At 41.6% G+C, this 23,521-nt stretch overlaps 1 protein-coding gene across 1 annotated transcript; it reads right to left on the bottom strand.

Moving 5' to 3' along the window:
- Window positions 1-4,556: 4,556 nt before the first annotated feature.
- Window positions 4,557-22,450, bottom strand: chrd (chordin). The gene is made up of 21 exons (XM_073490578.1): window positions 22,309-22,450; window positions 19,270-19,373; window positions 18,983-19,109; window positions 16,715-16,867; window positions 16,317-16,434; window positions 15,940-16,027; window positions 14,716-14,857; window positions 14,299-14,436; window positions 13,915-13,997; window positions 12,081-12,228; window positions 10,643-10,749; window positions 9,267-9,546; window positions 8,849-9,090; window positions 8,650-8,763; window positions 7,109-7,300; window positions 6,825-6,918; window positions 6,566-6,622; window positions 6,257-6,360; window positions 5,741-6,004; window positions 5,172-5,265; window positions 4,557-4,828 (listed from the first exon to the last, which is right to left on the bottom strand). The coding sequence occupies exons 1-21, from the start codon at window positions 22,448-22,450 to the stop codon at window positions 4,770-4,772; spliced, it is 2,850 nt and encodes a 949-aa protein (XP_073346679.1). The 3' UTR covers window positions 4,557-4,769.
- Between the last annotated feature and the right edge of the window lie 1,071 nt (window positions 22,451-23,521).

Raw genomic sequence — 23,521 nt, forward strand, 5'->3', positions numbered from 1 at the left:
GTGGAGCGAGTAAACTGTATGAAAATTCATTGGCTGAGGTGCAGCTTGAGCCATCTCAGAACCGTAGAGAGAAAGTTCTTTATGGCGCCATAAATGCAGCTGCAGCAGCAATAGTACAGGCCTAAAGAAGCGTTTTATGGTGCTATACAGGGCTCATGTGTATATATGGTCGGTTAAACACTGTAAATCCTCATTTTAATGCTGTGATTTAAGATGTCGGTTCAGTCGTTCACAGCAGAGGGCAGCAGTGGTAAAATATTGATGAGCCTTCCCCCTCTCCTTCTCTGGTGTGTTTAAAGGAATCCCTTCACACAGACTGTGATGTCAATCAAAGTAGAATATGAGAAGTCAAAAAATATTATAATATTCACCAAAGCAGTAGAGTGGATTATATTCCTGATCCTGTAATTAAGTAGAAATTTGAGCTACTTGTACTTTACTTTAGTAATTCTATTTCATGTCCCTTTATACTTCTACTCTACTTCAGAATGAAAATACCCCACTACATTTGAAATTTAGTTACTAGTTACTTTACACATCCAGATTAGATAACACTTTATTTTATCCATCATTAATAAATGGTTAATTTATTCACTCTTGACAAACAATGAAATGCTTTATATAAACTATTTATTGTTAAGTCTCAACTGATGTTTATAATACTTTGTTAATGGTTAAAAAATACTGTGTCCTTCATCTTGATGGCCATTATAAAGTTGCAACTGATGTTTATAAACCTTTATATCAGCTTAATAAATGGTTTATAAAGCATTTCATTGTTTGTTCAAGGTGAAATAACTATTAACTAAAGTTTAATTAGGTATAGATTAACCCTTTATTAATGATGGTTATTACAAAGCAGTAACCCAGATCCACAGCTCTATATAAAGTCATTGAAATCGCTCCAATTTTAGTAATCTATCAGTGATTATAATCCAGTAATACAGTATGTATATAGTATGTGTTTGTTTGAAATGGACAGTTCTGCGTAATAAGTGTTATATATTTGGCTTTTGATGCTGATACTTTTGTTCTTTCACTGAAGTAGAATTCTGAATGCAGGACATGTATAAAACAGATGACACTGATGCCTCTATATGACCTACAAAGCAAACAGGACCATCAGCGAGAAGACTGGCTATCTCTGTATAGTTACTGTAATCATCCTACATGCTAAGAAGTGTTAAGAATGAATTGAGGAGGCTTACAGTCTTAAGAGAGAAGCTGCTCTGCACTGGTGGTACGGTATCACAACAAAGTCTACGTTTTTGTCCACAGGGGCCGCCATAATCAACAAAAACATTAGTAAAGTAACGTTAGGTAAATTATCTGAGTGCTTCTTCCACAGCTGCTGATCACCAGATTGTGTTGAATAGAACTTGAAAAGAAAAAAAAAAGAACCATAGAAACACAGAAATGCAAAACACTCACTGAGGCTTTTAAATGTAAGAGGTATAAACAGTATGTGTGTGTGTGTGTGTGTGTGTGTGTGTGTGTGTGTGTGTGTGTGTGTGTGTGTGTGTGTGTGTGTGTGTGTGTGACAGATGAGGCCTGATGACTGAAACACCTGTTTTCACACTACACCTCTACTGTCAATACATAACAGATGTGTCTGTGCTGACAGTGTGTTGTTGTTGTGATGTCCTCTCAGTGTATTTCAAAACGTGCTGAGTTTTGATTTTGCTAACGTGCTATTGTTGGTGCTTTGGTTTATAGAAAATGAAAAAAATGGCAGCAAGACTTGCAGAAGTTGCTGAATTCATTCACCTCGCTTGCTCTTCTCCTTCACACACACACACACACACACACACACATAGAGAGAAAGAGAGAGAGTTTATTCCCCCTGTTTCTCGCTGCAGTGTGAAACATAAATAAAGAATAAATAACCCCAGTCACACTAACACGACAGACCAGCCTCCTCTCCTCCCTCTCGTCTCATTACATTATTCCCTCGTCTGCTAAACCAACATTTTCCCTTCAAATGAACTTCTATCTTTTCTCTTAACCATCTTCCTCTCACCTCTGCAGGATTGCTCTCACCATCTGCATTATTATTACTTTGTTTTTCTGAATTCATTTGCATAAGTTTTCCCTCTGATGAATTGAGTCATTATTTCACTGAACTACACAAGATCTAGCCTTGCATCTGTTATCATCAACACCTTTAACTTAAAACCTCCCCAGTCAGCCCCTCTGAACAGCTTACTTTATATGAAATCATATCTGTGGTTCCATCCCACAGGTACAAGGTTACTTTAACTGTATTTGAGACTCCAAATTTTGAACATAAAGTTTTGTCGCAAACTTTTTGTCTCCATATTTTTTTTAATGCAGAGTTGTGCCTACAAATACTTGATGGACTATTTTTTGGTGGGTCACAGTGACTCCTCCTCCTCCATGTCACTGTCTTGAGGGATCTGTGAGGAGCTTTGCATCCAAAAATTATTATTAAGCGACTATCTCATAGCCTGCTGCAATCAAAAAGATCTATAAATAATGAACTAATAAAATACTTGGACAAAGAACAGAGAGCTAAACATCAAATGAGAATTAAAGAAATTGAAGACAGTATGACACCCGTGTTAAATATTACAGTGTGCTGTTTTTCCCTGACCAGAAGATATGGGATCAGAGTCCAGTTCATTACATTGCATATATCTCTGATTTAAAGTTAATCACAGTAATAAATGATTTAATGAATGACTCATCAAAGTTGTGCTCAGATGTTTCACATCAGTAACAGACTGAACAGAGATCTGAGGAGGTGTATCAGGATATATGAAGATATGTTGGCTAACAAAAACAATTTCCTACAACACACAGAAACTTTCATCCAGATTGTTTGCATGTGTCAAATGTTTGATACTATTCAAGTAACCTACACACACACACACACACACACACAGGCTGGTACATGTATCATGCTCATTCACAGGCTGCAATGGACCGTAGCTCAAAATGCTTAACCTTTGACCTCCAGTACTACACACACACACACACACACACACACACACACACGCACACACACCTCCCTGCTGGATTGATAATGACTTTCCAACATGCCTTTCATGTGTACACAAACACACACACAGTTCTCTGTGCCTCTGGGAGGTCAACAGGTGCTGTCAGGCAGCTGGTCTTTAGGTGTAATGCTGTGTTTTGGCCAGCAGAGTGCAGTAGCAGATGTGTGTGTCTCTGTATGGGTGTATTGGAAAGAATTGCCCTTTGGCAATGTGTGTGTTCCTGATTCAGGAGTTTGTACATGTGTACATCTGTGAATATGTGTTTATGTTTCAGTCTATCTCCACTCTGCGTGTGTGTGTGTGTGTACATGAGGAGGTATGTCAGGGACAAATCATCGCTGAGCACATGTGGTAAGAGGGGAAAGGGAAGGAGAGGAAAATAAGGGAAGGAAGAAAGGGAAAGGAAAAGAAAGGAAAGGAAAAAGAAACGCAAGGAAAGGATAAATGGTGTAAACAGACAGAGGAAATGAAGAGATTGGAGGCAGAGGATATAACAAGGAAGAAAGAAACAGTGCAGAAGATGGTGAAGGGAATCACTGAGTGTGAAGAGGCAGAGACAAAACAAAGGAGAAAGAGAAACCAAAAGCAAAGAATTAAGTCGGGTCAATCTGGCTTGTCATCGTTCTGTAATCACAGCTCCATGTGTGAAACAAAAAGAAATAGAGAGACAAAGAAAGTGGAAAAGTAAAAAAAAAACAAGAAGCGGAGATGAAAACAGCTGGTTAGTGTCGGCATCCAAAACAAAACCACAGGCATCCCCTCGCTTTACCAACATCTTTTTTTATTTTGATCCACACCATTCAATAAATACAAAATACAAACCAGCTTCATAACAATGATAAAAAAAACTTCATAAAATATTACTTAATTTGAAACAGAAATAGGAACAACCAAAGCAGAGAAGTCATGAGATCAACAGAGGTGGAGGCAAAGCTCATGTTTGTTTAAGAAATAACAACCAGCCTCTCTACCAATGACAGCGCTGATCCTGATGCCTACATGACTAAAACTAGGTGGAAATATCATCTTACAGCCATTAAGCATTGCAGACTGGCTGAATAGGTGGAAAAACAACACTTTTTTCCAGCTTTTGTACAGTTTTCAATGCTGCCTTGCCACCCAGGAAGTTAACTGTGATTCTGTATTGCTAATTAGTTGTACTTCACTGGTAAAAAAACACACACACATTCGCACACATACACATTCACACAGATTTAAACAACACTTTCCTCTCTATCCAGTGAGAGCGGCGAGAGCTGCAGTAGCTATGGCTGCACTTCAAAGAGAAGCCCTGTCAATGAAACACAACCTGCACAATCTGTCGGTCCAGTTTTGTTCTGCCTCTCAAAACAACACTGGACCAACAGAAAAATTATCCCATTGAACGGCTGTGTTACATATATGTACATCTACACATTTTCTCTTTAACAAAAATAGCAAAAAGACCTTTCCAGGAGAAAATGGAAGGCAAGAAGCAGAATGCAGCAGGTTTGTAAAGTCTGGTTGGTCCTCTTCATAGCTTTATCCCTTCACTTAATGAGTCTTTGGAAAAAAAATCTGTTTTAGTATTTCTCCGTCTCTGCTCTTCACTGTTCATTACAATCCTGAAGCTGATAACAGGGTGGGTGTGAGGTGAGGGGGGAGTGGGGAGACCCAGTGTGCAGCTCTGGGTTTGGGTCCATCAGGGACAGGGTGGGTTCAGCGGGTAGAGGAGAGTTTGGTGTTATTTGTGTGGCTCCACGCAGATCAGTGTCTCAAGGTTCGCCTTTTGTCTGGAGCCTTTAGGTCGTCTTCCTCTTTGGAATCTGTGAACATAAACATCTATTTAGGACCACAGCAGCAGGATTATTGTACTACGTTAGAATGAAAAAGCTTGAGGTTTGACACTTGAACATTGTGCCTATATTTAATAGCTTTAAATCAAAGCTTCAAATGACAATAAATTAATGATATTTCACTGCATATTTTACACATTACTGGCCTGGCAAAGACATCCACCACCATCTCAGAGGAAAAATATGCTGCCTTGTAAAATGTTCAGATGTATCAGTCTAGCCCCAAGTGGAGTTTTGTGTGTGTGTGTGTGTGTGTGTGTGTGTGTGTGTGTGTGTGTGTGTGTGTGTGTGTGTGTTTGTGTCCGTTGCTCACCAAGACATTCAGGACAGCACGCACCCTCTATGCGGGTGATGTTGGTGCAGGTCAGTATTGGACACTGCTTCCTCTGACACTTAGTCACACCATGCTGTGGAGAGTAAGAGAGGAAGATGGAGGGTTGGTGAAAAGACGCAAAAAATGTAGAGGCACAGGTGAAAGAGGCAAGAAGGAGGTACAACGGGAATGTACACCACAGTGTGAGATGGCGAGGGATACTCATCTCATGCATAGTAGTGCCAGATCACAGCGCTAATTCCATCATGACAGGAATGTTAGGATGTGAGGAAGCACAGACTATGGTTTTGTTAGAGTCTGCATACTAAATCAGAAACTGTTCAAACAGGCCAGCTGTTCACCAATTCCTGAAGAAAAAGCTCCTCAGCTGCTGAGTGCTCCACTATGTTTACAAGCTAGTGTGCAGCTCAGGTTGCATTTTTCCTGTTTGAACCCGACTGAGTCTGAGAGAGTAGTAACCAAGGCTATTTCAAACAATTTTTAATGAGCTCTAATGAGCTATCTTTGAGTCAATTTCATAATCAAATATTGGCTGCCACATTACTTACATCACACCAGCAATTGATGCACTTCATCTCCCCGACCAGCGGTACCCAGGGATGCCAGTTGTCACTGTTCTGGTAATAGTTCTTGCCAAACTTGCAGTGCCTCGGGCCATCTGCCTGCATCATGTCACTGTGCTCCAGGCCTGCAGGAGTCTTCTCCTCCTCTGGACACTCCTTACAGCAGTCGGAGGGATTGCGTCTGACAGGATGACTGCAGGTCAACACCGGACACGTCACTTTCTCGCAGTGAACCTCCCCTGAAGATCCCTGTGGATATAATGTAGCATCAGCAGCAGGTTAGCAGCAGTTACTTCTTTTCTAGCACAAAATGCAGCTGACTTATTACTTTTTTCCACATAAATAGCTTAATAGTCTGAATTTTCCCCAAGGTTGAACTGATGAGAAATGTATTCATGCCTCAGTTTCTTTAGAGTCCAATAGGAGATAAATGATCCATTAAGAGCTTTTGGGAAAGTAAACCCAGCCAGATGTGAGTGGGTTTATACATGTTTGTTTTACCTTGCAAGTGCAGACAGCACATTTAATGTAGCCAAAGGGAGGTACAAAGGGATGCCACGTGGTTCCTGGGGCATGCATCTTCTGGTCTCCTTCAAAGTAGCAACCTAAGAGAAAGGAAACAGAAGAAACAGGGTTACTGAGGACAGTCAGCAAGAAAATGTCTGAAAAATGGAAATTCAGTTGAAGCAACAGTATGTAGCAAGAAAAGACACAGTACAAAAGAAAAAGCCTTCAAAGAAAAATCAGAAAAGGAAAAAACAAAGCGAAGAAGAGCAAAGCTCAGTGAGAGACAGGAGAAGTAGTGCCTACCTTCAAGATGTTCATCCACCCTCTCTGGAGCTTTCATGTCCTTGGGCTCCTTCCTCTCTGAGCAGGAAAAAGGAAATGGAGACATAAAAACAGAATTAGTTTCCAACTTTATGATTGTTCTGGGGAGCACTTTAGGAATGCACTCAAAATAATAAAAATCTGCACACAAACAGGGTCTCAAAGCACCATAACCACAAAGACAAAAACACCAAAACATTCATTATTCTCATGTACAAGAAACAAAATATTTTCATCTCACCATCACAGATCGGGCAGCACTTGTCCTCAGGCTGAATAGTTCTCGAGCAGGTCAACACCGGACAGATGACTGGGTCGCAGATCACAGTTCGCTTCTACAGAAAGCAACCAGAGAGATGACAAGGAGTAAGAATTATTTATCACATCCTTACATGCACTTACATGACATATTTACTTCCCAGCTTTCATATTTCAGTGCCAAAAAATGCCCCCCTGTTGATGAAACCTTCAAAGAGCTCTTTAACAAACACATTTAATTACTGCCTCTGTGTTTCTAGTCTCTACCTGGCAGCTGCAGGAGAAACATTTGTCATAGTTGGGGGTCCAGCGGGAGCCATGAGCGTGGTGCTGGTTCTCAAAGAAGCAGGTATGGGGGTCATTCTTCAGCTCCTCAGGGTCCTTCACAAAGAGGTCATCAAACTCAGCCTCCTCCACGCCATCCCTGGTCCCAAATTCACAGTTGTTTGGCACATGGACCTGGAGAGAGGAAATGTGTGGGAAACGAAAAGAAGGGATAGATGGAGGAGGAGGTAGATGAAGGGTTGGGTGAAATGTGTTGAGATGAAAGAGAGGAAAATGAAAGAGAAAAGAAAAAGAGAAAAAAGAGAAAAGGGTGGTTAGGACATTAGAGAACTGTTGGCCAAACCTGACTCAAGCTAACTTGTTAATTGTTCCTTAATGGAGCGTTTCTGTGCTCCGAAGCAGATGGCTGTTTATGTGTTGGACCTGTTTGCTATTAAAACAGCTGAAACCTGTTGTTTTGTGTGTGTGTGTGTGTGTGTGTGTGTGTGTGTGTGTGTCATCACTTTCTCTGTTAGTACCTGGCAGCCTAAAGGCACTATCAACATCTACACCTGCAAGGCCGAAAATAGGTTTGTGGGCCACTGTGGTCTTTCTGAACCGCAATAAAACTTTTACTTTTTAACACAGTCACTCCAGGCAGACAGCACCTGCCTGTGAAAGTGTGTGTTTGTGTGGGCTGCTGAGCGCTAAGTGAGCAATCACACAGACACATGACCACTCAGATACTGAAAGGAGGCCCCAAGGGCTCTACTACACACTCCTCTACTTCTTTCCTATTATCTAATCACTTATACTTCTTTGTCTATTCTTTTTTCAATGTTATTAGTTTATCTTACTTACACGAATGTTGCAAAAGCTAACTTATAACAAATATAACAAATATTGCATGCATGTTAGGTTGGGGGCTACAAAGTGATTTTTGTGACATGGTCCTTATTTCTTAGAGGCATTTTCTGACTGGAGCCAACATCGAGCAAAAAACAGCAGAGGGATTTTTCAAAGATGTTTTTCAGTGTAACATTCAATTCAAGGTTGGAAATATCTAATATGGTTTATGCCCTCAAAACTGTCTTTGCTTTATAATAATTCAGTTTTCAGAAGGCGAAGTTTGAGCTCAAACTGATTCAATCCTTGCCTTTTCATACTGACGGACTAGCTTGTGCTGTCAGTATTTTATTGTGTAATGGTTGTCTTGTAATAAAAAAACAGCTATGTGGATAGGACCATTGTGCTTTGGCTGTAAAATGGTTATGTCATGCTTATCCAAAGGTGGTGGGGTGAATGTAGATATGGGTTTTACATTCCATTCCTAATTTTCTATATTTAAGCTGCTAATATTCATCATTTTCTTACAAAATTCAACTTCATTTAATAATTTTAACACAGAAAATAAATAAACATTGTCTCCTGAGACTAATGAAACTGTTTTAGAAAACTCTCAGGAAACTGCTTCAAATTGAATAGTGTACTTAAAACAATCTGAGTCTCAAATGAATGTAAAGTTGTTGCATTTCTCTACATACCCGTCCTCGTATTTCTCCTCTGGGGTTCGTCTTGGTGCTGACCTGGATGAAGGCTGTTCCTTGGTCCAGGTGTTGCAGTAATTCAACACTGATGTCTTTTAACACTCCCTGAGCCTGCAGGAGAGGAAAGAGTGTGTTGTATGAGTGTGTGTGTTTGTGTTTTGCTTGAATTTGTACGTGTGTGTTTACACTGATGTACCTGAGAGCCGTAGAAGCCGGTCAGCAGCCTCTTGTGAGTGGTGCTGCTATCGTCTATTTCTCCAATCTCAGCCAGTCCGTGGAGGTGGGCGTTCACAGTGAGGTCGTCGGCCTTGCTGAGTCCCGCGACAACGATCTCGTAATGCAGGTGACACTGTTTGTTGACTGACACCCAGGCATGGCCGGAGGCACCAGTTCTTACTGGTGGAGACACAAAGTGGCCAGCTAGAGGAACTGGCAATTCTAAAAGAAGGGAAAATGGGTGAATGAAGTGTGCATCCTGGGCTTGTAAACAGTATACAGTACATTTAGAAAGCAATTCTAGATATTTTCACGTGTATTATGATTTCTATCACCTCCCTCCCGTCACTGCCACCCCTACCCTTCACCTCCCCTCCCCTGCTTTCATTTGACCATACCATATCTGGGTGCCTCCAGGCCGTTGTAAAGCAGGGCTTTAATCTGCCCCCTCAGCTCCCCCTCTTGGTTGTGTGCCGTCGCCACATTGATGAACAGCTCGTTCTGCAGCAGCATGTGGATGTGTCGAGCCTCCAGGCGACTCCAGCTGCCCTGCGCCTGGCCTGTGGCTTTGTTGTACTCCGGCGTCAGGTCATACAGGACGGAGCGCTTGTTTCGCCGTCGAGGCTTCAACTCAATAGTGAGACCAAGGAAGTCACTGGTGAGACCTGCGACCTGAACCTGAAAGAAGGCACATGGGATAAAGGTTAAAGTCCACCTGCATTGTTATTTCACCGGGATGTTCGAGCTTCACTGTGCAGAATGACGTATGTGCAAAGTTTGAGACTAGAAGGCTTTTTGCACGTTCATCTTATGAAGGGGGAAAGTTTCTCTGTGGTCACCTCAGGAGACTGACAGGAGAACATGCACGCATGATTTAATGACATTATAGCTTCTTTGGAAGAAGAGCTGCAAATACTAGTTGACTAATCAATTCCAAGAAAAATAAATCCTAACTATTTTCATGATTTATTCACCGTTTTAGTCATTTTTCAAGAAAGACGTCAAACATTTGCTGGTTCCAGCTTCCTGAATGGAAGGAATTTGCGGCCTTTCTTTGTCATTTATGAAAGCCAATAAAAAGTCTTTGGGTTAAGGACTGTTGGCTGGATGAAAGAAGAAATTTCAAGATGTCACTTTATGCTCTATGAAATTGTGAATACTTTTTTTTCACAATTTTATGACATTTAATAGACAAAAAGATTAATTGTGAAAATAATCGGTAGATTAATCAATAATGACAAAAGTTGTTTATTGCAGCCCTATTTGGAAGCCAATTGCGGTGCAGTACGCAACTTAGAGAAGTGTGATGTGAAAACTTTTCAGTGAAGGAGACATATTGTGTCCAGCACTTACATCTTTGTGTTAATTGCAACATTTGCTCACTCATAATTACTGTAATACAACTTCTTTGTGGAAAAGTCATATCAGATGAATTACTCTTTTTTTAAATATGTCTTTAAACATGTCTGGAAGGGATCTTTAATTAAAGGTTAGTTGTTTGTACTGAGGTTTTGTTTGATCGGAGATCAGCTTGATTTGATGCCAATGAAAAGGGAAAAGTGTACTGATACAGAGGTGTTCTGGTCTGGTTTATTATCTTTAGTGACTTTAATCCCATTTTTTTTTTACCTCCGTAAAAGTGCCACTTATAGTGTTTAACGACAATCAACCATATAAACGAGATATGAGAACAAAATGTTTTTTTGGCTTAACTGTGTAACGCTGTAACTGTGACATGTATCATAAAAAAGTCAAACAACTATCTCTGCCTTACCTGGTAGTCCAGTGTGCCATTATCATGGAGGTAGAAGACAGCAGATCCCACACCTCCTGTCTTCCCTGGGGTCAGTGCATCACCACTGGACATCACGCTTTGAATAGCTGTGCCAGACAAAGACAAATTCATATCAAAAATCCACTTTAGAGCACATTCCTGCTCAGATGACTTATCTAAAGCCATCACTTCTCCCCTCTGAGCTTCCCTCCCTTAACCATAGTAGAGCCTGACAGCATGCAAGATGAGGCAATGATTTCTGTCATGTTAAAATTTGCTGGTTGGCTGAGGAAGGGGGCTACATTACATTCCTTCACGTGCTGTAACCACACACACATAGAAGCCACATACCCATAATGTCATCCCTTTCCCAAGAGAGTCATTTAGGGGACAGATTCAATTGAACCACTAATCAGGAGTGTGTGTCGTGTAATTGTCCACTTGACCAGGGGCCAAAAACATACATGTTGCTGCACTGTCTGGCACACACTCACACACACGCACACTCACACACACACACACACACACACAAATCCACCCAAGGTTAAGCCTTAGAATGAGGTAACCCTTGTTGAATGCAGCAGGCTTAGAAAGATTGAGCTGAGAAAGGACAGGAGGGAATGAGTAACAGAGATGGATGAGAAAAGTGAAGAGACATTTGAAAATGACATGGAGGCGGAAAAAAAACCAGAGAGGAAGAATGACGGCAAAGATGGGACAAGGTTGAGGAGTGAAGGGAGAGACTGACAGAACGAGAGGAGAGCAGGAGAGAGAAGGGGGAGAAAGGAGAGAGAGAGAGGGAAAGGAGCGTGTTGGGTTTGAATTCTTCACACATAACGTCAAGCTGTTAATCACAGTGCTGGAACACCAGCATGGAGAGTCAGGTCCAGCAGACTGTGACCTTGGCAGAACCACTGTGTGTTGGTGTGTAAGAACATCATTATGTATATTTGTGTCTGTTTCTGTGCACATATAAGTGTCTTTCAAAGTGTCTTAAAGTGCCTGACACCATGGTGTTCGATGACCATGCATGTGTCCCATGAAAAGACCATGTGTGCATGCTTTAACGGTTTCAGGGCAGTCCACAACATTCCTTAAAACTCTTTCTTTGTGTCTCTCACAAACACACACAGGCAGACATGCATACACAGTCTTGGTGGGCCACCAAGGCCAATAAACATGGTTTTCCCCCAGCGATAAGACTTGAAAGGATGGAAGCAAAAAGAAAGAGAACAAGTATTTATAGAGGAGAATGACAAAAACAGCCACAGATGGACGAGCACAAACCAGCGACAACAAAAAACACATTCTTAGCAACCTCAGTGTTTGTTGCCTCTGCAGTGTTTCACCTCACTGGGATAATGTGAGGAGAGACATGAAGAAAAGATGTTTTCATCTCATCTGTGTAAAGGTGTTTGACTGTCGGGGGGATACTTACTGTCACAAGATTTCCTGCCGGTGATGAAGCCAGAGATTTGCTGGGGATCCTGATCCTCAGTCGCCACGGCGATCTCCAGCTGACCACGGGATAACCAAAACAGTTCGCGGCTGTTCAGGTCTGTCAGCACCTCAGCAAAGTCTGGATCCTGCACGGATTCAATAGTTTGGTCAATAAGTGGATAAATATAAAATTCCATTGTAAATGAAAAGGCCATGTTATGCCATAAAGATCTTGTTTACATGATGATAAAAACAACACTGACAGGCTACCAAAGCAACCAAACCCCAACTTCTTTAGACGACAGACAGACTGGTGACATGTTTCCAACTAAAATTAACTTATCCCTCCAGTTTACACTAAACAAAGATGAAATGAGTACAGAAAGCAAAACAGATCCCAAGATAAGATCAATTCAGTAATCACAAAGGCACCACAAAGTCAGGAGTCATTAAGGACCAAAACCGTTATGTTACCTAAAAACACATGATTTTAAATCAGCCGACTCAGAAGTGCATACTTACACCCTGGGCAAAAAATATGGCTTGCATTGCCTTAACACGTTTCATATTGATCGAAGTTTAATGTCAAACAGGCAGCGTGGACTCCAAGAAAGCAGGGGGAGTCGTTCAGGACGTTGAGAAATGTGGGATTAATAGGACAGATGTATGAGCGTGTTGAAGAAATGTTACTTTTATGACCCCAGGGCCTCAGTTCAATATAAATATACATGTACCATAAATCCACACAGTGAGGAGCCAAAACAGAGTGGGAAAAGAAAAGAGGCTGGACCGAGGGAAGGTGGTTTATGTTCGGGAGATTGAATGGATAGAATAATGAGAGGGAAGTAGGGTGCAAAGGGATATATTGGGGTGTTGTGTAAATCAAGCAGAGCAATAACATTGTCAGGATTACTGGTCCAATAAAAAATTACTCCGCACACATTTAAAAATCAGATGTGTTTGCTTGTGTGTGTTTAGAAATGAATAAAAGCTAAAAATCATTGTCTGTTTTTTGGTCTGTTGCTCAGCTAAATTTGAAATGAGTCAGAGGTTTGGGTTTCAGTATCCAGCCCAAGGACACTCTGAGGGGTCATGTGGCAGTTGCTGAGCTCAAACATTTCACATATTTTTCACGAATGGTCTCTCTCACCACTCGGCACAGAGAGGCGCATTGGACCCTTCACGCAACTCCTGGCAGAATTCAAACCAGACCCGCCTTTCATCACTCCTCTTCCTCCCTCCATCCATCTCAGCCCACAGACCACTAACCACTGACATGTGTGAGGAGTGTGTACGCGCTCCATCCTCTCTACCCTCCCCTCTTTCCTTTGTGTCTCTCATCCCTCGCTCACATCTGTCTCCTACGAGAGGTCCTCTTGCAGACTTTCTCTCTGCTCTTGTTTTCCCCTAACTCTTCTTCTCCATCCATTTTTCTTGTCATGTCTCAGAGTAGTTAGCTGTGATCAGAGTGGCGGCAACAACAGCGTTAGGATGTGGTGACCAAACCACATCCGTCTCCGAGAGGAGGGGTGGGGTTGGGGACCAGGAGTGTGAGTGTGTGGCTGTGTCATATGTTCCTAACACTGCTGCTGCTCCTCCAGTCAACGCTTAATTTACCTACTTTCCCAGATAACACTTTTCCCTAAAATGTCCCACTAATTTCTTGTTGAATATTTTTGTGGAAAAAACTAAATATGTTAATATAAAGGGTAAAGAATTTTCAAAATAATAAAAAAAATTTGGTACAAAATGTTGGCTATCAAATGTTTGGCATCAGCCTTTAAAATCCAACTCTAAACCGCAGACCACATTTATTGTGTGTTATTACTCACGTGAGATGTGACATTAGCTCGGATCTCTCTCAGGACGTGCTGCCGGTACACAAGCTGGACTCGGATGGGAACCACAACGGGCTCTGAGGAGAAGGAGGGAGAGTTTTCTCATCAATGTCTGTCATAAATCTCAGGCCTTCAACAGTGGTCCCACTGTTTAGGAACCCTGAAGCATTAAGATGAAATTTGCAGAAAATGAAATGGAAACAGAGATCCTGAAAAAGGATTCTTTCTCCAGTGGTTTGGTTTAACCTGAGGTTTTAGAGAGGAAATTAGTTATCAAGGAAGTTATGAGGGAGATGGCAAGCAAACTCCGTTTGTAGTTTTAAAATACTTCTACATCTCAGTGCTGAGCCTCTCCTCCTTCTTTTTCTTGCTTCTCACCTTTGTCTTTGTGTTTGATGAGGCCTTGAAGAATGAGGATGAAGTGGAGGTTGTTCTCCGTGTCACTCAGCGTCAACATGGCGATGCCTCCCATGCCTAAATTCTCCTCCTCCGATGTCAGTGTTGAACTGAATGTCTCTGTACACGAGACACATGCACAATACCATATTGAGTGTCTGCATTCTCTTACAGAACTTCTACACAAATGCTTTTCTGTAAACAAAGCCCATACTTTGTAGTTCCATTAATCCAGGCAGGGCTTTTTAAGATTACACGAGAACGTATACAATTCCATTTCTTTGTAAATATTAAGTTTATTGTGTACTATAACACAAAAACAAAGGAATACACATGTCTAAAGGAAAATAACAAAATATAATAATGAATGATCAGAATGCTGTAATATCCCACACTTACCAGCAAACAGGGCCCTGTGTTTGATGATCTTCCCCTCCACTTCCTCTTGTCTGCTCGTCGATGTTGTCATACTGATGCGCATCTGCTCAGACTGCAGCTGTCGCATGAGGGGCTTCGCCAGGTTCTTCCATACTCCACAGATCTACACAGACACACACACACATGCAGGTAAGCTACGGTATCGATGCAGTCAGGATGCAACTGTACCTGGATATCAAACCATACTCGATCGATGATCTAAAAGTTTTCATATATACATACATATATATATATATATATATGTATATATATATATATATATATATATATATATATATATATATATATATATATATATATATATATATATATACACACACACACACACACACAGATAACACATGTACATCTGCTAAATACATTAAACTGTGTGATTGCACTCTCATTCCCAGGCTGCAAACCTTCAACATAAAACCACTACTTCTCCCTGAGACTGGAGGGAAGAAATGTGGCAGTGTGCCGACATCTCATAACTTTCAGTTCAGGGGTAATCTCCATTTTAATTAGTGATGCTCTCTGTCTCCCTACTAAGCAGTGATGTAACATGTGAAAAATTCTCTTTCCAAAAGTTTTGGTCCAGCAAACTCCCCCCTCCTTCCTTTCTTGCACTGGTGTGTTTTCTCTAAGGTCCTCTGGTGCTTGACACTGACATTTGTCTAAAAATAATAACAGGCCAATTTCTGTGACCTGTATTTAGGGGGCTCCTGCCTCGCTGAACACAGTGTTCGAGTGTTCGGCTCTGAAATGGAACGAGGAGATGTGTGTATCTTGGCAAGAAATGATGTGAAGTGATCAAGCCAGACCTTCGGGAGTATGTGGACATGCATGTACAGGTACATATCAGTTTACTGATTAATCAGGATCATATCTTGTACACCTCTGACCTGATGGTGGAATTTTCTACCTGATGTTTTTGAGTGTGTGTTGATGTTTACTGCAATCAGACTGAGTTTGTCATGTTTACAAAGAGCCAATGAAGCAAAAAGGAAGTGTCACTGTGTATGTATGTGTGTGTCTGTGTGTGTGTTTATTGTTTATTACAGCAGAATGAGTTATGGGAGACCATTCATATCAGTGCTTAATTACTCCCTCTCTCAGGAAACACACAGACACATATGTTCACATAATGAAAACAACACTAACGGAAGGAAGAGGAGATGATTTTCTATTTATGGGATGTCTTACCATGTCTGACTGTCCCGCGGGGACTCTGTACTCAAAAGCAGTGGTCCCATCTGAATCCAGGAAGATTATTTTACTGGGGCGGCTCATTCTGAAAAGTAAGATATTTCATGTATAAGGATTACTCTCTGTATTTTCATTTACATAACTAATTTTTTTCTGTTTGTTTCTTAATGCTGATGGCACAACAAAAAGGTTGAAAGAGCAGACAGATATTAATGTATTTTATATTTGACACTGTAAACACTTAAGCGTTTGTTACATATACATGAGAACAGCTGCAAAGGAGGGAAGGTGAGCAGTGATCAGAAAAAGCTTACTAGAGCTACAAATTATTCAAGGGAGTAGCTGTTTTAGCTGTCACCCTCTGTGTGTTTTACCTCAGGTATGTGATGGAGAAGGCCAGACTGGTTCTGGTCAGAGAGAAGCGAGCTCTGGCAACACCATTGGAGCTGGGCAGCCATGAGTCTGTCACTCCTGTCATCACTGCCACAAAGTCTGCAGGAGAGTGTCAGATAGGTACTTAATAACATGTGTCAAGTATTCCTGTTTACAGTGCTTTTATTATCCTTTGATTTGTGTGTGTGTATTTCACTGTATATGTGAGTGATCATGAATGTGAGCCCTGCATTAATGTGCTCTCTGAGGCAGGTATAATTATATGTTTGAAGTTTTATTAGTTATGTATAGCTGTGTGTGCTGGCCTAACAAATATCAGTCAAATTTGTTTTAAGCATGTTGGTGGTCGGTCCATCTGTCTATGGGTGCTCCTACTCACCAGTACGGCTCTCCCCGGGGCCCACTTCCTCAGAGCTCAGGTAGGATCGGTCATTGTAAGATTTGTGGAGGTCATCCTCTTTCTCTTTGCCCTTCTCGTGGAAATATTCAAAACTGTCCAGCACAGAGTCTGTCTGTTTCTTGTCATCCACACCTGTAGAAGGACAAACAGTTACTTGTACTACTACTACAGAACTTGATACTTCATGACCACCTGTAGGATGGCTTATAATTACACATGCTGAAAAGTACTATAAATAGTATAGTTAGATTTACCGAAGAAATGTATAGAGTTATGTTATAGTGTTATATGTACACAGTTTGTCAGTATACATAGCTAATGTTAGCCTTCATGACAGTAATATTTGTTGGGGTCTGTATTAAACAAACATGTTTTTCTTACATCTGGAGAACAAGAGTTGTAGCACCTCTGCAGCACTATGGTACTTCAATATAATGCTGTTGTGACCCACATTTTACTTTTATATCAAAAAATTGCAGCTTCTGACTAAACGATTAATTGTTCAAATAACTGGCAGATTAATTGGTAATGAAAATAAAAATAATCGTTAGTTCCAGCTCAAGGAAGACTATTAGCAGTAGCAGTATTCTGGTTTCTAATAAAACAGACTTTTAGTGTCTGCCTTTCATTATCTGGCAAGATACACCAAGTGAACCCAAGCATTTCAAAACACATTCTGCTACATCGTTCCTTAAAGTCTGGTGCACAGATGCGACTAAACCGTTGGCTGCCCTACCTTTTTTCATTTGATTATTTTTCTTGAGTACGGAGGAAGAGTGTGACATATAAGCAACCAGAGAGAAACTGTGACAAATCCAGGTTGTGCAAGACATGTTGAAATTACAGAAGAAAGCGCAAAGATGAGAAAAAGGTAACAATTTGGAGGACATCAGTGAACACTTTCAATCTAATGCTCTGTCTTCCTCACTTGCTCTCCCTCTCATGGCTAGGGGTAACTAACCAAGGTAGTCTCTTGCTGTTGAAGAGCTTAGGAGAATTGGAAGCGACACTGGCGTGCGATCTCAACAATGACCCGCTGTTTCACAAACTGCTGTGCATCTTGATGTAATGAGGAGACCTCACTGCGTCACACACACACGCACAGTGACACATGCAGCTTGCTTGTTCAGCCAAATACAGCCCTGCTGACATGATCTTGAGAAAGAAAACCACAAACTGGCTCTTAGTCACCTAAACTCTATTTCTCCAGGGCAGTTTTCCGAGGAGATCGGCTGGACTGTCTGCTTTTTCTTTCTTGGTGTCTGCTTCTCACACACACACACACACACACACACACACACACACACATCTAAAAAACTCATCATTCTTCTCTCACTCCCTCCCTCCTCTGCTCCACTGGGCACACTCAAAGGCTTCTGGGTAGTGTCACTCTCAGCTCTCCTCACTTATACTGTATCCTCAGGTGCACCACATTACAAACACACACACACACACATACACAAACACACCATTTTCCATCACTTATACAAACATACTAGCTGCCTCTGGTGCCAAAGCTAAGACAAACACACTCAACCTTTTCCTTAAAACTTGACCACAACACACACACACACACACACACACACACACACACATGCACACTATCCACACAGTGCTTTACCTTTACTTTCCATTCCATTACCAGACACACAGCGTAGAAAAACACCCAACACTGCTCAATAACAGTGCAGCATGAAGACCCACCCTGTGTGTGTGTGTGTGTGTGTGAGAGAGCATGCAGAGGGGAGCTCTAATTCTCTAATAAGGTGGAACTGTGTGCCCAGCAATGTGTAGAGAAGTGGCAATGTGTGAACGAGGCTAAATTGCTGGGTGGTACTTTCAGTTGAGGCTGGTTAGAGAAAATGTCCATTTGATGCAGCTGAATGGAAAATCAATTGACCTGCTCATTGGATCTAACAGCTGCAGTGAAGACTAACTAGTTGACCCACGGGGGCCGGAGCAAAGGAACTGGGAGTGGAAACAGGGGAAAGACGGAGATGATGAGGGAGGAGAGGAAGAAAAACAGAGATATGAATCAAACAAAGAATAAACAAAAAAACTATGGAAGGGAAGCCATTGAGAGCAAATCATTTTTGCAGCAATTTTAGCTCTGCTGCCTTGTTTTCTCAGCTGACTATTCCATCCATTTAGGACAGCTAGAATTTGAATCACAAGAAAAAAAGGGACAACTTCAGATCTGAAAAGCTTTGAGCAGCAGGGGGTGAGATGGGGTCAGCAGATGATTACCTTTGGGGCAGGTTTTACAGCAGTGTCCTGGGAGCAGGATGGGATCATCACAGTCCAGGTCTGGGCAGTCCTGTTTGATATTCTTACAGTTGACTTTCCCAAACACCTTGCCACGACGGCTCTTTTGCTGCCAAAGGCAAACCAGAGAAACAGACACGTCAGTCGCTCACCAAATCTCATCGGAAAACACACAGTAAAGAATTTTTGCCTTTCTGAGGCTGATTAAAAATTCATCTGGAGTTAGAGCAAGTTCAGATACTGAAAAGCTGAAACGTGAGAAATCTTACAGGTTCGCAGTGGCACTGGACACAGTGCATGACACCGAAGGGCTCGCCCAGATCTGGGTGCCATGTGTCCTCCAGAGAATAGAACCGGCCTCCGAATGAGCATCCTGGAACACAAACACTGCTGATTATACATGGCTGTCATCAGGGTCAAACATCAGGTAGTTAGCATCACAATTCTTTGGCTTTTTTCAAACCAGATGCAGTCTCAATAAGAAACTCTGAGAAATTATGGGATAATTAAAAATATTGCTTGAGTTAAAGTTAAAATTATTATTTTGTTGACTCCGGTAGACCCTTCAGACAAAAGCGGTATGAGCAAACATCGCCACGTGTCACCAAGATCTGTCTTGATCTGTCTTTGTTCTGAAAGTGATGCAACCTATTTTTACCTTTCACCAAGGAGATTATGTTTTGGCTGGATGATCTGTCGGCAGGATTACACAAAAATAACTGAACAGATTTCCACAAAGCGTTGATGGAGGATGGGTCTCAGCCCAGAATAGACCCCATCATCTATAGGTGTGGATCAGGACAAAGGAATGGATCCAGAATTCTTTTCTCACGCACTTTAACATTGTGAGATACGAAGTTTTCCCACATTTTTGTTGGGCAGCTTCTCCTAAGAATCCTCAGTTCACCCTCATTACTTTGACATAAAAAACTGACATTGCAGTAAGAATAACCATATGAACTGCACAGACATAGCCAAGTGTCTTTCTGATGGTCTTGTTGGCTTATGTGGGTTATAAAGAGGGATCAGTTATAAATTGATATGTTCTAAAACCAGTTAAAAACACCTTGTAGTATGTTTAATTATGGGGAGCACGTAAGAATGTAGTTGAGGAATTTGAAGACATTAGCTGACATAAAGTTCTTGATATTTAGTGAAAGTGCAACTGCAAGGATTTTATTAAATGTCAGACATACTGAATGAGGAATGATGCAGACTCAGTCATTGCACCCATTTTCGGATTTAACAAACATTACAAATAAATCTTGTACAGCTCACTGCCCAGGCATGTTCAAGGTGACCGAAACTCCCTGAATGCCTCATGAGTTTTGGGACTCAACCTTATCTCATCTCATCTCGTCTCAACTGGTTCATGAGCAGTCATGGGAGACATTCAATTTCCCACAAAAACAGTTTGATAGATAGATTGATTGAAAGATTGATATTGAGGTATTTGGTCCGAATATTGTAATATTTGATTTTGTCACCCAATCCTAGCATTTATAAAGTGCTTTAGGGGAGATTTCATAATATCAAGATATAAATCATGTATTTTGGTATAGCCTTAAAATATTACAAAATTATTTTATGGCCATAATGCCCAGCCTTAAAGCAAAATAAGCAATAGGAGGTAAGTGCATCCAGTTTACTATAAACTGTGTGTATAGTTAGGATTATTACAGTGGAAATCATACAAAGTAGGACAGTTTTGTTATTTTGTTCTGTACTCTAGCATATCAGAATTGAAATGAAGCCCTTTTCTCTAAAGTACCTTCAAATATAAAAATACTTTAGTTTCTTACACCCTCAAACACTCTCAAGCTGAAAGACAGCACTTTAAAGTTATTGTTTCACTTGAATACCCAGCATGCTGGAGCAGAGCCTTAACAATACAAAACAGATCACTGTTCTAATATATAGGGATTGCACTGTATATTGATGTTACAGGAGATAAAAAATAGCCCTCTGCGTTATTATTACTTTGCCAGAATCATAATTGAGTGTTAGTCACGGTGTGTTACTACAGGAATATTACAGGGATTTTTGGTGGGGATAAATGCCTGCCTCTCAGCAGTGTGTGTGTGGTGACTGCTCTCTCTCTCTCTCTCTCTCTCTCTCTCTCACGCGCGCGCGCACACACACACACACACACCAAACGTGATGTCACCCCTCGCCAGCTTCACTCAGGCTGATGCCTTTGCCTTGTTCGCTGTTACCAGCCTGGTTCACATTATTCTTTCATTAAAGTGACTTACTCCGCACTTTAAGCAGTCCGGTCCAGTTAAAGGGAGCCAAACTGTGAGCCTGCCACTTCTGTCTCTGCTGAAATAAATCATCTCAGAGGAGCCAATGCTTGTAATGGAAAGTCTATTGATTACAGTTTCCAACAGTAGAATTACACGTTAAGGCAGGCTGCGGTTAACGTGGAGTTCCCACAGTTTTGGACTCCAGAGTAGTTACCTTGTAAAAACCGCAGTGAGCTTTGTACGCGGGGGCTTTCACACATGAATCAAATGGCATCCACTGCGGTTATGACTCAGATGTTTGCCGCTGGTTTACACTTGAAGCAGCCCAGGGAGTGAGGAGCCATTTCAGGGGGAATATGGAAATTCACGAAAATTGGGAATGCATGCCATTGCAGAGGGAGAAGTTGAGAAGAGGGCAGTTCTTTTAGGCTAACTCAACTTTAAATGTTATGAGTTCATATTTTTAAAACTTTAGCTAGTCGGGGCTATTGGGAGATTTACTGGGCTGAACTGATTTGGCATGCAGCACAACAACCCCAAAGTCGTGGAAAAATCTGGCAATTTACAGGTTTCTTGTCTGTTCCAGTGATATAGACGTAATGATATAGGTCGTACCTACACTTCAGCTGGTGGCCCTAATAATAATAATGTGCACTGTACAATTCGGCATAGTTGTAATACCAAGTAACAGCACGAATTTTAATTTGTTTGCTAGCTTGACGTTACTTGGTGCTATGTGCGGCCCCCCTTGTGAACAGAAGGGGTAACTAGTTTTGAAAATTGTCAATAAAATGGATACTGCTTGTTATATTTAATGTAAGCCGTATTGACGACAGGCTCCTCTTAATTTATCCCAAACTGTATGGCCACTTTAAAGTCATGTGGAAACAACATGCCCGGAGGTGGTCACATTTAAAATGACAGATTTTGAAACGGAGTTTTGCTACTGTGTGACTGTACCAACACTACTGTACACAGCCACGCAACACAGAAGGTTTGGAACTGTAGGAAACAAGTAGTAAACATGAAATAAAGGTGTGAATAATGTGTTGGTTTTCTTACCTGACAGGCCTTTGGAGGGCAGCGGCTCCCTCTCTGACTGGATGGGCAGAGCGGGAGACTTGAGCCGCGAGGCCGCTCCGGCGTGCAGCCACGCGCAGCTCACGACGCACAGCAAGGAACGGAGCGCGCGGAGGACCAGCATCCCAATCCTCCCTCTCGTCTGTCCGCAAAATGATCCCTGCAAACTCCCGATGTCGCCAACTTTATGAGCCCCTCTGTCGACTTAAAGCGACCGACTTTCACACCCTTACAAAAATGCAAGATTCCTCCTACATCCGAGTGTCCGTTGTCTCAAAGCCTTGTGGTTTAAGTCATCCAAGTTTCGAGTCAGGCAGAGGTTTACCGTGCGTGTTTCCTCAGTACCAGCAGCCTCACTCTGAGTCCCGTCCCTTTCTGTTTTATAGCCTGCTTCCCTGACAGCTCCAAGCAGCCACCGGCCGGGGAGGAGGAGGGGGGTGAGATGATGGGTGGGATGGGTTGATGGGTGGGGGCTGGGGTGAGTGATGGAAAGGGAAATTGACGCCCCCATCAATTCACGAAGAGCTTAAGATATGGAAATAGCTTGTGTCTGATTCTTTTTGAACCAAAACTTCTATAAAACTGTTTTAGAAAGGTGCTTCAGAGGGAAGCTGGACAAAGGACCATAATATGAATGAAAGAGAGAGACTGGAGGAAGGTCCTCTCAATGATTAGTTTGCAAATGTTATTTTATCCAAAAAAATATGGCTGCCTATAGTATTTTCTCTTTTGCCATATTAGTGATTACATTGTTTTGGTATCTCCTCAGCTGTGCTAATTCCTTGTTTTGCCTACTTGTCTTATTGAGTTTATTTGATGATTTAAGTTCTTTTAGAGGCAAACAAAATGATATATGATTATTATGATTTTGGTAATGCTCCTATGCTTATTTTTTTTTCTTGTTTTGTTTGTCACATGGCTTCCACGTAGTTTTAAGGTCTTCATGCTCTATTTTTCCACACTGTAGCAGTGATACAACCTACCAAGAATCTGCTCACCATGCTGAGTGCCACACTCAAGTCAGTCTACACCCATGAGGTGAAACTACACTGAGTGTGAATCTCCACATCATGTACAGTAAGGAATGTGTAAGTGTGTGTGTGGCTGGCTGCACCGTCTATTTTTTCAAGTGGGTTTGGAGCAGAGACCTAAGTGACTTAACAGAAACAAATGAAAATAGTTGGAATACCTCAAT

This window comes from Pagrus major, chromosome 2 (assembly GCF_040436345.1).
Source record: "Pagrus major chromosome 2, Pma_NU_1.0".
Lineage (NCBI taxonomy): Eukaryota > Metazoa > Chordata > Actinopteri > Spariformes > Sparidae > Pagrus > Pagrus major.